The following is a 13844-nucleotide window of genomic DNA, read 5'->3' on the forward strand; positions in this document are numbered from 1 at the left end:
GGATCAGGTGTTCAGTATGTGTGGATTGGCCTCTACAGGGATCCCTGGGCCTTCTGGTCTGACAACACCACCTCCACATTCACTAACTGGGGGCCTTCTGACCCTAATAACCTCGATTCACTTCAGTTCTGTGGAGCATTGGATTTAATGACAGGGGAATGGGTTGATAACAATTGTGGCAGAAGATATTATTTTTTCTGTTTCACAGGTGAGGTCCAGAATGCAAACACTGTAACATCCTGTCTTCATGTAAAACACTAATGTTTGTGTTTTTATATGTGGTTAATTTTTAGCAGGGAGAAAGCAAACAGTGGTGAAAATGAAGCTTCAGTCAGAGGCAGACATGCACAGCACAGAGATCCAGCAGCAGGTTTCACAGCAGGTCAGCAGTTCAGTCACTAACACAAACTTGGCACAAGTACAAACTATGCTTCATGTTTTTCATCATCTGCACATTTTGTCCAGCTGTCCATTTTGTTTTGCAGCATCGCTTTCAACACTTTAGACACTGTCCCTCTCTGGACGTCACTGCACAGGCTTTGTCTGTGTGCAGTTTATTAGGATCCATAGTTCTGTTGCATTCTGACAGCATCCTCTGCTGACTTACACATATGGAAATGAAAAAAAAAAGCAGCTGTAGTGGAAACAGGAAGGTTGAGAAAAAGTGAGCTGACTGTTGTTGGGACGTATGTTATACGCAGGTTGCAGCTATGCTTTATAGTAGAATTGTGTTTAATATATAGCTTTTTATCAATGATAGTAAAAGGTTCAATCCCAATGTTCCTGCTCAGACATGAAGGCTGTCCCAGAGTGAAACTGGAGGAGCCTGAGGACTCTCAACAATTCTCTTGAATATTTTTTGTGAGTCTGTATGTCTGCAGATAAACCCACAGTTTATAGTGCTGTGATGTTAACCACAGCTGAACCAGAGCAAGTGTAACCCTGGTAAGATTTACAGCAATCAGAAGTACAGGGTTCTTTGAATGCATCGTACTTCTCGTCTGATAGTTTAATTTCCGGGCTTGCCCTGAAGGCATCACCTGCAGCTCGGTGCGCGTGAAGGTGTGGTGTAGAGGAACAGAGACGGCAAGGAAAAACTCCATGCTGCCGCGAAGCACGGTTTTCCAGTTGAAAGAGAGAAAAGAGGTTCCATTAACATTTGTGAGAGAGCTGCCGTTAGCGGTGAACCACAGACGGGTACCTACCTCGAAGGAGTCGGAGTGTTTCTTCGAACTTTATGAACTATTCTGACTGTTTTTTTTTTTTTTTTTGTTGAGGAACAATTCCATGTGTGCTGCATGAGGAGCTGCCATCGCAGATCTAGGACTCTGTTGCTGCTGTGGAGGCTTCCTGTGTGTCAGGGCGCGACTCATTGATGCCTGCCCTACCAGGAGGGCGGTAGGAAAACAAAACAAAACAAAAGGAGGTCCACCTGAGAGACACTTTATCATTTCTTTTGCCACTTTCTTCTGCGCCTGGAACTCAGGTTGTTTTTTGTTCTCAAACCCAAATAAACTGGTAACTAAATGAAACTGACATTATAAAAACTGACGGTTGACAACCAGTAAAAGTCTAGTGGTACCACATTTTCTTTTCTTTTCCCTTTTCTTTGGGGTGTTGAAATATTGTGTTTTCTTTCTTTTCTTACATCTGTTTTGATTGTTTCAAGTATTGTTGTGATGCAATTGAGACGGTTACTACATTTGAAGGTATCCCTACTGTAGCCGGATGGGCTACTCGCCTTTTTTTTCTCTCTCTCGCTCGCTCGCTCTACTGCTCTCGCTCTCTCCTGCGCTCACTCTTACTGCAAAACTAGGTCAATTGGGAACCCACCTGCATATTGATTGCAGGCTGGCACCAGGTATAAAGCTAAGCCGGTGCTTCTTTGGATTATTCCTCCCATGCATTCAGCGCAAAGCAGCAGTAAATGCTGGCACTCTGCGACGGACTGATCAGCAAGAGTAGATCATATGACAGCCACAGCGCGGCAGTTTATTTTATTCCGGCGTTGCGGAGAGAGGTGCTCCTGTGATCCCCACCAGTGAGAGTATAGCGCCTCCGGTCCTGGGGGTTTGATTGCTGCATTCATCTCTCCGTGGCAAATCGCCCCAACCTAAATCGGAAGAGTGAAACTCCTTCCCAGCCGCTGTTGTGAGGGCTCCTCCTCAGTGGAGCCTGCTGTCTTGTCTTGTCTGGTTTTGAATTGTTTTATTGTGTCTTATGTGGTTGTATTAAGTAGGCCTACCATTTCCTGGTTCGCCTGGTTTTATTTTATTTTATTTCTGGATTGTTGCGTGTGCCCACGCTTCTGTGATCGGGCTGAAGCAATTCTTTGCACGAGTGTCATGCCGGGGATTTTAAATTGCCCCCGTTGCTGGTCTTAGCCTGTGGGGAGCCAGACCAGCTCGCGATTGAGGCTGGGACAATTACTACCAGTACGAGTGGACCCGTGGGGCACAAGCCTTCCAGTGTGTGTGTGTGTGTGTGTGTGTGTGTGTGGTTTCTTTTATTAAAGCTATTAAAGTGTGTTTTAGTTCTTTTTATCATCTGTAGCGAGCCTGACGCTCAGTGTCCTTTTATTCTTTTAACATATTTTTCTGTGTTTTCTTTTAGTGAACGGAGGACGTACCAGTGGCCCTAGGACCTCAGGTGGTGGGTCGTTTTCACACTTTCTTTTGTACAGCACCAGGTGGGCTGCAGTGATTTTCGTTTTGTGTGATTTTCTTTTGGGTCCACGGCTGCTGGTAAGTCCCAGTTCCACGATTGTTTTATTTTCATGTTAAGACACTGTCAACAATGACGCTACATTTTGGTTTCTAATATTTTATTTATTTTTATTATAAATAAACTGTTTTAATATTGGAGCCAACCTGCCTCGGAGTGCATCCTTGAATCTGTGCGGCCTCTTTTTATTCCTTTTATCTATTTTTCTTAAATATATGTCCTAGGGGTGAAAATCCCCTAGGTGGCGTTGTCATTTTATTTCCTTTTATCTACCCCCGCCGACCACTTGGTCACACTACATTGAGGATAAGTAAAGGGAACTGATCCAAAGAGAAAAAAAAAAAAAAAAATATATATATATATATATATATATATATATATATATATATATATATATATATATATATATATATATATATATATATATATATATATATATATATATATATATATAAATATATATATATAAATAAAAAAAAAAAAGCAAACCTTGTTTCACAAACCTGTGGTTGTGCGTGTTATGTGGGTTGGAAGTCTCATTGCTCTTACAGAGTTGCTACCACCAATCTCCTTCCCAAACCTAGATTCAGATATTGCACTTGGGCGAGCTGTATAGATCTTCTCTTTATAGATAGAGGGACACACGTCCAGGTTACACAAGCATGAAAGCACAGGAGAAAAACTAAGCTTAAATATGCACGGAAGAAGAAAAATCTCTTAAATCTGATGGTTGACTTGGGATTGGGCCAAATGCCACACCTGTAGGAAAATAAACTTTAAAAGATTACAAGTAAATGGACCAGTTCTTATACAGCGCTTTTCTACTCTGTCTGAGCACTCAAAGCACTTTACACAACTAATTCATTCACCCAATCACACTGGCACTTGTAAGTTTTTAAGTGCTGAGTATCTAAACATTCATACACATTCACACTCCAATGGATGCATCGGAGAGCAACATGGGGTTAGTATCTTGCCCAAGGATATTTGGCATGCAGGCTGGAGCAGCCTGGGATCGAGCCACCAACCTTCTGGTTAGTGGCTGACCTGCTCTGCCACCCGCGCTACAGTCACGCCAAGTGCATTGCTGTACATGACTGAGAATCAGTAAAATCAGATAAGGAGCTCAAACTGTTCTTTTTTTTAAACTTTGAATCTTTTTATTTAATAGTTCACATAAGAGAAGATAAATGACAGAAAATTGCAGAAACATGTTATTGATACACTTTGGCATGTTGCAATGACATAATGTTTTTACTCACAGACTAACACATTAAAGCTGTCCCCATTTCAAATTCTTGACTTTGAGGAAGATGATCTCTGCACTGTTCCAACAAATAGTAATGTCAAAGTATCTTACTGTATATTTTACAGTTTTGTACTGTTCTCATTAACGTTAAATCACTGTAATGTAATGAAACATAATTTTCATGATTATTAAATGTATCTGTCTGTACATATGCATATTTAGATTGTTAAAATACATTCACAAATGTATCATGGTTTCACAAATATCTGTTCCTTATTTGAAAGCTTGAACTGTTGAATTCAAATGTAATGCTACGATAAAGTATATAACATGATCCCTATGAGCTTGTGTTACATCACATAAGTATTATTATCATTGCTTGTTAGGGTGATCGTGGCTCAAGAGCTGGTAGTTCGCCTTGTGATCAGAAGGGTGCCGTTTCGAGCCACGGCTTGGGCACTCTCCGTCGGTGTTTCCGTGGTCGAGAATCTTTACCTACTGGCGATGGCCAGATGGCAGCCTCGCCTCTATCAGTCTGTCCCAGGGCATGCAATCCATTATAATTTAAACCAACTGTTAACCGTATATTTCTGGACATGTACGTATTATGATTCATATTGCCACATTCATTGACCTTGTTTATAGGTAATTTCATTGTTTGATCACGTTACAATGTTCCTAATTTAATGTCTAAAAGCACTTGGAAAAGGCAGAATCCCATGTAACATTAGCGCAACAAACTATTTTCATTACTGAAAATGACCGTATTTTTATGGGACAGTTATTTTCTGTTATTGTATGGTCGTATCTTGCTGCCCCAGCTGCCGGAATATTACCGTTTTTTAAGATGTTTTTTTTTTCCTATTTATAGATGATTTCACTGTTTAATGACATTAACATGTTCCTAATTTAATGTTTAGCGGCACTTGAAAAAGGCGACATCCCATGTCAAATTAGCACAACTAATTGTATTATCATTACTGGAAATAACCGTATTTTTATGCAGGAGTTATATCACCATTTTTTCAAGATGCTTTTTCTAACAGTGTGGACAGCTGACAAGAGCTGACTAAACAACAACAGCTGGATATAAGTTAACATCATGCTATCATCAGTCATGACAGAAGCTAATATTTCTGTCCCAACATCGTTTAAACAGTAACAGCTTTACTCCAATATAAGCTAAAGTTTACACCGTAACTTTAAGCTAGCACCATAAAGACGGTAAAACACGTAATAATATCCACAAATGCTTCTTAAAGCTGTTATATTAGCACCTGGTGTATTACTAACATAACCACCTGTAAACACTGCTGTATCCACCGGATTGCAGAGTGGATTCTGGAGTCTTCCACGCTCCTGTTAGTAATCCTCCATCTGGATGGATGATAACTGTAATATCTAGGACTAAGGAACCACGGAGACCATGTTTAACTCAGTTACTTCTTTATTGAGAGGAACGGGGCATGCGCCCCACAGACTGAAAACTCTCCAACAACTGTTGCCCCCTGGTGGACAAATCCCTGCCACAACATAACAATAACTTGCTTCACCCCCAGGAACCATACCCCTCCCTCTTTGATCCCCAGATCTCTTCCCCGTCCAAGTACAGAGGAACGCAGGGCTGCAGAATGAAAGGTTCCATGTTGTCTGCGCATAGAAATGTGTACGCCACCCTCTCTGTTTTTATTCTCCTCCCTCCGCAGACCACCTCCCTCTAATGAAGAAAACTTTTTTTTTCACAACAGGTGTCACGCTTATGGATCATATTACACACTTCCGGAGTACTTCCGGTGGGGGTCAAAAGGTCAAGGCTAGGGTCATCAATCAAATTTGAGACACAAGCCGGGGTGTTATTTTTTTCTCCTTACTTGGGAAAAGACCCCAGTCGTCAGAAGGGAGAGAGGCTTGCAGAGAACGTGGTTATGAAACTGATGGAGTCGTTTTTGGATGATGGGAGAAATGTCACAACGGACAATTTCTTTACTTCACTGTTACTGTCGCACAAACTGCTGCAGCACAAAACAATGTCACTGGGCACGGTGAATAGTGAACGGTGAACAGAGGCAGGCTGCTGAAGATGCTCCAGCTGCTGTGCCAGGGACTGTAAAGACAACGCAGTGCCAGGTGCAAGAGAGCTGCAACAGGAATCGCAGCAGGTTTACCTGTGCAACATGTCAGAAATTCACCTGTGCCAAATGCAGGGATGATGAACACTGGGTTTGCAAACACTGTAAAGTTTGATACACTTTGAAATAAAACAGACTTGTGTACCCATATATTGTGAATGTGTTTCTTTTGTATGTAGGTTGTAACACAGAGGTTTGGCCTGTCTTGGATCTGAGTAAACACACACACACACACACACACACACACACACACACTGTCTGTCTGTCTGTATGTATGTATAAAATGTAGTGACAAGGATTGACAAGAACTAATATTGCATATGAGACATATTGCACATAGAAACTACCATGGTGTATTGTACGCTGCAGGTAAGGAAGGAAAGTAGCCTTGCAGGAAAGGAAAGACCTGAATCTCTCATGGTTGGGGGTTGGGGGAGGGGTTGGAGTGTTTGCACAAAAAAAGCAGGAGAACAATGGAGCTGAAGACCTGTGAAAATCTCAGCGGGGTGCCAAGAGCTGTTGGGGTCGGGGGAATTTACGCAAATTCACCTCTCTTTTGAGAGATTTACCATGTTTGCCACATTGTTGAGCTTCATTTCACTCATTTTACAGCATTGAGTTAGTTGAGATCCAGGACAGATAATATAAGAATCATTTTGGGATGTTTTAAGGGTGAAATGGCTGCAGGATCATTAAAACATTAATATTGTTTCCCCAGTTATAACAAGTTCAAACTCTACTCTACTTTGCTAGACCCTCCCCTGCACAGTTACCACTGGTTTCATCTTTGTGGAGCAAAATGGGCGATAAACAAACGAGAGAAAAGCCGATCAGCTGATCACTGATCAGTTTCATGATTTTATTAGCAGAGGGTGGGGAAAGGGGGGCTAGAGAAGAAGAAGCACCTGGAATGTCAGGAAGTCAGTGACAGGTAAACCCACAGGAAGTTTTTCTGAGGCTATCGGCTACAGGATGATGCAAACTATTTCTACGAATATGTAAAACGATCAACGATCAGAAGACAACCAGTTACGTTAAACAAAATTGTTATTTAGGTTCAATACGAAAAGTTTGATGAAAAATCTCAAACTCCTGAGCATTTGTGTTGAGGTTGATCCGTTGAGGTTGAGGTCACTGAGATTCAAACTCGTCTGATATTTTTAGTAGATGCACCTATAGTATATATTTGAAAATCAGCCTATTGTGGCTGAGGGATAAAAAGTAAATGGGAGTTAGGCACCAGAGTGGTGTATGAAGGACGTTCATAACAGTCTGGTGAGGTTAAGGTTACTTTTAAAATGTATTGTTACGAAATCAGTTCTACCCCGGTTCTTTTTCATTCCTCGGGCCTCCAGAGATGCACCCAGTAGTCATTTTTACAAAAACTTTATTCATCTTCATCTTTACTCATTCTTTATTCTTCATTTAAGCATGCACTTCTAGAAGGGAAGATGAGGCCGGTGTCCCTCTGCAAAATCTTCTCCCCTTTGTTAGTCACAGCCAGCTTTATAGAAGCGGCTGCATCATAAATCCCCCCATCGTGTGCTGCAAACTCTGTGTCTGTGTCTATGTGCACGAGCACCTGAGTGCCTGTGTGTGCACGTACCCGTATGCCTATGTGAGTGCACGTGAGTGAGTGTGCATATAGGTGTGGGAGTATATCAGTTAAAACACTGTGGGTGTGTGTCTCTTCCTAGGGGCCATAAATACCATCTCCCCTCCAGACCACAGTTATCCAGTTACAAATCTACTTCTAAGCTCATGACACAATCAGGCCTTTATTACATCCAGGGCAGTGTCTCTACAATAATTCTACATTATATCTAACACATTTCTAAACTCTAAAATAAGCTAAACATTCCTACAGTATTTAACTACAGATTACGGAATCATCTTCAATGACATCCTGCAAATTCTTGATTGTTTTCTGCATCAATTGTTGTTGCTGTTCTTAAATACTGAAATGGCACATAACCCAGGTAGCTACCACAACTCAAACTATTGCTATTCGGATCTGTCCAAATATCAATAGTATTGACACAACACTAGGTTTATTATTGAATCAATACTAGAGCGATAGCGTCGATACTTTAGTTTGTTTCTCTTTCACAAGTTCAGCTACTTTACACCTGCAATTTAAAACATTGCAAAAATAATGTGTATTGGAAGGAAATTCTCTACTCAACACCAACATAAATATATGAAAGACATAGAAAGGCAAAAAAATGCTCAGGTAGCTCATATAGTATGAAAGTAAATGTGTCATGACTAATGTTTGATCTGCAGCATTAGCTATGGTTAAAGTGTTATTAATCATCACATTTGTTACTTTAACAGGCCATAGTTTATCAACTAGAACCTTTTTGCTTTCAAATGAAGTTTCTTACATTAATTACAATTAGACATGAACCTACCCTGATCATAATTTTAACCCAAATTGCAGCTGAACCAGTGAATTCAAGAGGCATAGAACTAAATTTAACCCAGAAAGCAATATTCTTGCATGTCTAAAATGTGTTATTATTAGAATTTTTTTATTTCCAACACAAAAATATACAGGTAGGTTTTATGTAAAGTGAAGCTAGAAATTTTTCTAACCCCAAACACATCATCTTAGTGGATATGAAGTCATTAAGCTCTTTTATGTAAGACCAGGCAGTCTGACAGGCTGACACCATAGTAGCCGTCCCTTCCACTATCCTTCAACTTGGCTACAGCTAACCAGAAGCAATAGCAATAAACTCTTCATGATGATGTCTCTGCTCTTTTGAATTTTTCCAGAGCTGTTGCTGAATTTCCTACTTTTTAACTGACTATGTTCAGATAAGATGACCTGAACAGAGTTACGTAAAAAAAAAAACCTAACACGCAATGATGGGTTCATGGTTACCAAACCCAGACAGGCAAACAAAGCAGATTGATTGGATGGACTCTAAAGTTTTGCAAAGTTTAGTTTTTTGCAAAGCTTTATTATTTACTTTTCATCAGAAGACCATAGTTTATCAAATTACGAAACTAGCACAGGCCAATAAGCCAACTGAGAAAATATTTATGAGGTTATAGATCAGTTTAGCAGTACTATGGTTTTCTCAAATTTGTATTTATTTATTTTATTTTATTTTTGCTCTCAGACAACCCGTGACCTGTTATCCTTCAGAAATCATGCAGGTTTGAGGTGTTTAGAATGAATGTATTTTTTAGACCTGTAGGCTGTCCATCTATATTTTTACTGTGCAACTGTTATCCTTTTAAGAGCCTACTGATAACATTTTCTGCATGACACAAACTGTTAAGTCATCACTGGTCATCCTACCCATTTGAGAACCCATTTTTAACTGTGCCAGTTATAATAATCGCTGCGATCATTTTCTTTTTCTCTGATTGTAAGGACTTATACAACAAAATCACATATTTTAATTCCACAGGTTAAGGTTGGGGTCGTAACTGATGATAACTTTGAGAGTGAATGTCATGGTCCTTCAGTCTGCGTCTCCATGGTGCCTCTCCACCATTTCTTTCTCTCCCCTCCCCCCCTACACCTTTCTCTGTTTATATGCTTGTTGCTCTGTGTGTGGGTGTTAAGACTTCATGTGTGTTTAGACCCCGATGATTACAGTTAACATTTTAGTCAGCATGTGTCATAATAAGACAAGATTCATTTTCTTGCACTAAAGTGAATGCTGCACCGATATGCTATGAGAAATGGAAACCAGACTTATAAATGTCCATCTATTGGTTAATCTATATCCTCTACCTAACCAGTAAATGAATCTGCAACTCGCCACTAATGCCGAACGTGCTAGAATGTAAGATTTTCTGAATAGTGCATTCTTCTTATTTTATTTTAATTTAATTGTTGTTATTGTTCTTGTGACTGCAATTTAAAGTAATCTAGGCAAAGCTGTAAATTTCAAAACAAATAAAATGATCACAAACCAGAAGTGGTTTTCAGACTCGAGGGCCAATAGAATACTGACACAAACATTTCTATCCCCAATGTAGCACATAATGTTTTAAGAGTAGTCATTTGATAATTAGTGAATAATATGCAGCTGCCTCACCTTAAAATGGTAAAAGCAAACTCGCACCTTTTAACTCTAGGCAAGCTGAAAATGTAATATTTGTTTCATTAGATTTCTGAAGTTCTCCTAATCCAAAGACGGTTATGACACACATCACAAACTATTGTTTTGACCCCTAAATTTAATTTTGCTTTTCCTCAAAGTAAAAGGCAAGCATTAGAACCTATGATGATTTAAACCTCACAGGGACTCAGGCCACAAGATGCCCTGAGAGAAAAACCTATTGAGGCGCATTACTGACCACTACAGTTAATGTTGCAACCATTATGCGAGCTGATGATTTAGTCACTGCACCACAAGTAGCTGTTAATTTGAAAGATCCCAAAGTCAGTTGTGTTATAGTTTGACTCCCATTGGGTGAGACAAACCCCTGCAGACAGAGCAGAAGAGATGGATTTATATCCAAACAAAAAGCTAAAGCTCAGGCACTGAAACAAATCCTTGTTATTTCCCCAATCATATATTAATGCTTAGTCAGAATCCCAGACTTGACAGATTTTAAAAGTAAGGGTTTCCCAGTTGAAACACAGATCAATACGTCTGAAGATATGCATTATTGTTACATGGATAACAGTAACCTTACAGTAACATTTCACTGGTAGCATAGTAGAAGTTAATTCTTATCTTGTATTTTCTTAAGCTGACAGTATAATATTCACAGTCAGCGAGGACTCCATAGTAGCCATCTATCCCATTAGCCCTGAGCGTGCAGGCCCATTCACAGTGCTTGAAGTTTTTGGCGTTGGCTGCAGTCAGGAAGAGCAAAACCAACAGGCTCCTCATGATGGTATTTTTGTTTGTCCAAATATGTCTAAAGCTGCTGCTGCTTTCCCCTGTTATTGGCAAAAATGCTCAGCTGAAAATGATGCAGCTGCCCAGGATTGCTTTTGCATCAAAGTGGAAAAGCAAGCAGTATTGAACTTATGGTTAAAAAAATAGAGCTGTACAAACAAAGCATATCGATCCAGCTGAGAAAGTTCCCCAAAGTTTGGAGAAGTTCTACCTAGATAAGAGGACCCAAATACACACAAGGGAAGGGTTAGGTAAGAATAGAAATACAAGCAATCATGAATTTAGAGTTAAAAAAAATACAGCTGAACAAATAAAACACATTGTTTGGGCTGAAATAGATTCCAAAGTTCTGGAAGGTTTCTTGTCTGTTTTTACTTAAGAAAATGTCTAATCAAAGACACAAAGCATGCCATATTTACTGATTTATTTAGAACACACGAGACCACATTTTCTTTCTTCTTTTTTAAATGAGGAATGAAAACCATTGAAAGAGTAGAGATTTTAACTGATTTTAATCATTTGGGTCACCCGATATGTTTTCCTTTAAAAGTAGAAACAGAGGAGGATGGAGACAATTTATTATGTCGATGACACCCTTCTGTTTATGTGTTGATTAAAGACGACATCCGGACAAATAGGGCCTGAGATCCTTGCCCTGACAGCGATTGCGCCAGGCAACCCTAAAACCAGATTCAAAGGTCAGTCCAATGAACACAGAACTATCAGTGTATCCCAATCACATAATGATCTCTTCTTACCAGGCTGTGATGCCTTGTTCCCTAGCAATGCGTTTGGCACAATTGATCGCAGAGGTGACATCATCTGTCAAAAGCACTGTGGCCGAAGGGGGAAAGAAAAAAGCAAATAACAATGGCAAATTAAAAAGGTAACATTGTGGAATAATAAGGACAACATCTGGGAAAAGTGAGTTAAAGTGCTTTTATCAAAAACACTGCAGGTTGAGAAAAGAAAGTAAATAAATCAGTTTTGGAATAAATCAAGAGATGTATTCAGCCACTGAAGATGTAAATTGTTACTTGCAGCATTTTACTGCTGAACATAAACTCAGATCATCACTGACCGTTGCAGTCAATGTTGCATCCATTTGCTGAATTTATGCGACCGTCATTGCACCACCAGCGGCTATTTATCTGAAAGATGCCGAAGTCAGTGGATCCATTAGAGTTACGATTTGTTGCCTTTGTGTTATAGTTTGACTCATGTTTGGTCAGGCAAACCCCTGTAGAAAGAACAGAAGAGATGGAAATGCAGATTACCTGAAAGCCAAAGGTCAAGTGTCCTTTGCACATCCTGAACTAACTACTTCTCACATGCTGACACTTTGTTAGAGACTCTTCACATCATATTTTAATCCTCTGATTTCTTAGGTTCATCTGTGATTAACCCTAATCACAGACAATCAGAGTATGTAATTTTGGTTTTAATCATATTGCTAACTGACATGCATCAAAAATGATTCATTGGTTCAGATCACACAGATGTCAAAAGCAAGAACAAACCACCTTCACCCATGAGCCGCCCCAACTCACTGACTCGCTTACTCTGGAATCTTTTGCACACCATACAAGTGAGCTGTGACACAGACTGCAAGTTTACAGAGTGGAATATTTTGTAATAAAGAAACCTTCCTCTGTCTCAATTCTTGGCTCTACCTGAGCTGTGAGATACATCTATAACGCCGACGTTAACTCTAAAAAGCAGTGGAATACAATTTCACATGAGAATAAAAAAAGGAAATAAATTACATCATGATGGTTAGTGGAGGAAATATTTGTAAAAGGTATTTAAGGATTGATGAAGCTGGTCAGAAAGATGATTTTATGCTCACATTGCTCACATTCAATAACTTTTGCTCATGAAACCATGTACAACTTTTTGCTATGATCATTTAATAAATAAACAAACTTGGATTGCAAAACAGAGACATTTCTCTTCAGGGTCTTACCAAAAACTCAGAAATTGTTACTGTTGTATTTTCATTCAAACTGACTTCATGACAATCAGCACCATACATGACATTAATTGATAGTTCATCGAACTCTTACTGATGCCAGAGAACCACTCTGGGAAAAAGCTACGGTAGCATTTTACCCACCTCCTAAACAAACATAGTTTCAAAAACAAAAAGATTTTTGCTTTTACAGGAGCTCTCTTACATGGTTGGCCTTACAGTTTTTCTGATATATAATCTCTAGTTACTTGTGCCAAATATCCATATAAATGGGTAGAGATGAACCTACTTCTGACTCTTATCCTAGCCAGTTCAATGGGGAACTGCTTATTTTGGTGACCATCCAGAGTTGATCACCTTAGATTGTTTAAGTAAAAGGCTGTACTCACAGTTAGCCAGGCTGACACCACGATAGCCATCCATCCCGTTTTCCTTCAGCTTTTTGGCCCAGTCACAGCGCTCAAAGACTTTAGCACTGGCGACAGTTATCAAAAGCAAGAAAACAAACACACTCCTCATGATGATGTCTGTGCTGTTTCACAGTTGCTGCTGAATCTCCTTATTGCTGAAATAGCTCAGCTGAAAAAGCTGTGACTGTCTGGGTTCAGATCAGAGGATCCAAATGCGGAATAAATGATGGGTTACATAAAAAGGCTGTGTTCATGATTACACAATCCAGAGAGACAAATTAAACACACTGATCGGGATGAAATGTATTCCAAAGTTCGGGAAAGTTAAAAAACAAATAAAACCCATTGATTGCTCCACGGGGCGCACTAATGGCAACTCACTGCGTCAGCAAGAATAGGAAAGGGGTTTATAAGGTGTAGCAGAATTATAACAATGCAATGGCCAGGTATTACATGCTTTTAATTAGGAAACTGATGCCATAGGCC

At 39.6% G+C, this 13844-nt stretch overlaps 1 protein-coding gene across 1 annotated transcript; it reads right to left on the minus strand.

Annotated features, from left to right (window-relative positions):
- Positions 1 to 11531: 11531 nt before the first annotated feature.
- Positions 11532 to 13467, minus strand: LOC134617634 (lysozyme C-like). The gene is made up of 4 exons (XM_063462958.1): positions 13338 to 13467; positions 12058 to 12216; positions 11735 to 11810; positions 11532 to 11656 (listed from the first exon to the last, which is right to left on the minus strand). The coding sequence occupies exons 1-4, from the start codon at positions 13465 to 13467 to the stop codon at positions 11590 to 11592; spliced, it is 432 nt and encodes a 143-aa protein (XP_063319028.1). The 3' UTR covers positions 11532 to 11589.
- Between the last annotated feature and the right edge of the window lie 377 nt (positions 13468 to 13844).

The sequence above is a fragment of the Pelmatolapia mariae genome, linkage group LG3_W (assembly GCF_036321145.2).
Source record: "Pelmatolapia mariae isolate MD_Pm_ZW linkage group LG3_W, Pm_UMD_F_2, whole genome shotgun sequence".
Classification (NCBI taxonomy): Eukaryota; Metazoa; Chordata; class Actinopteri; order Cichliformes; family Cichlidae; genus Pelmatolapia; species Pelmatolapia mariae.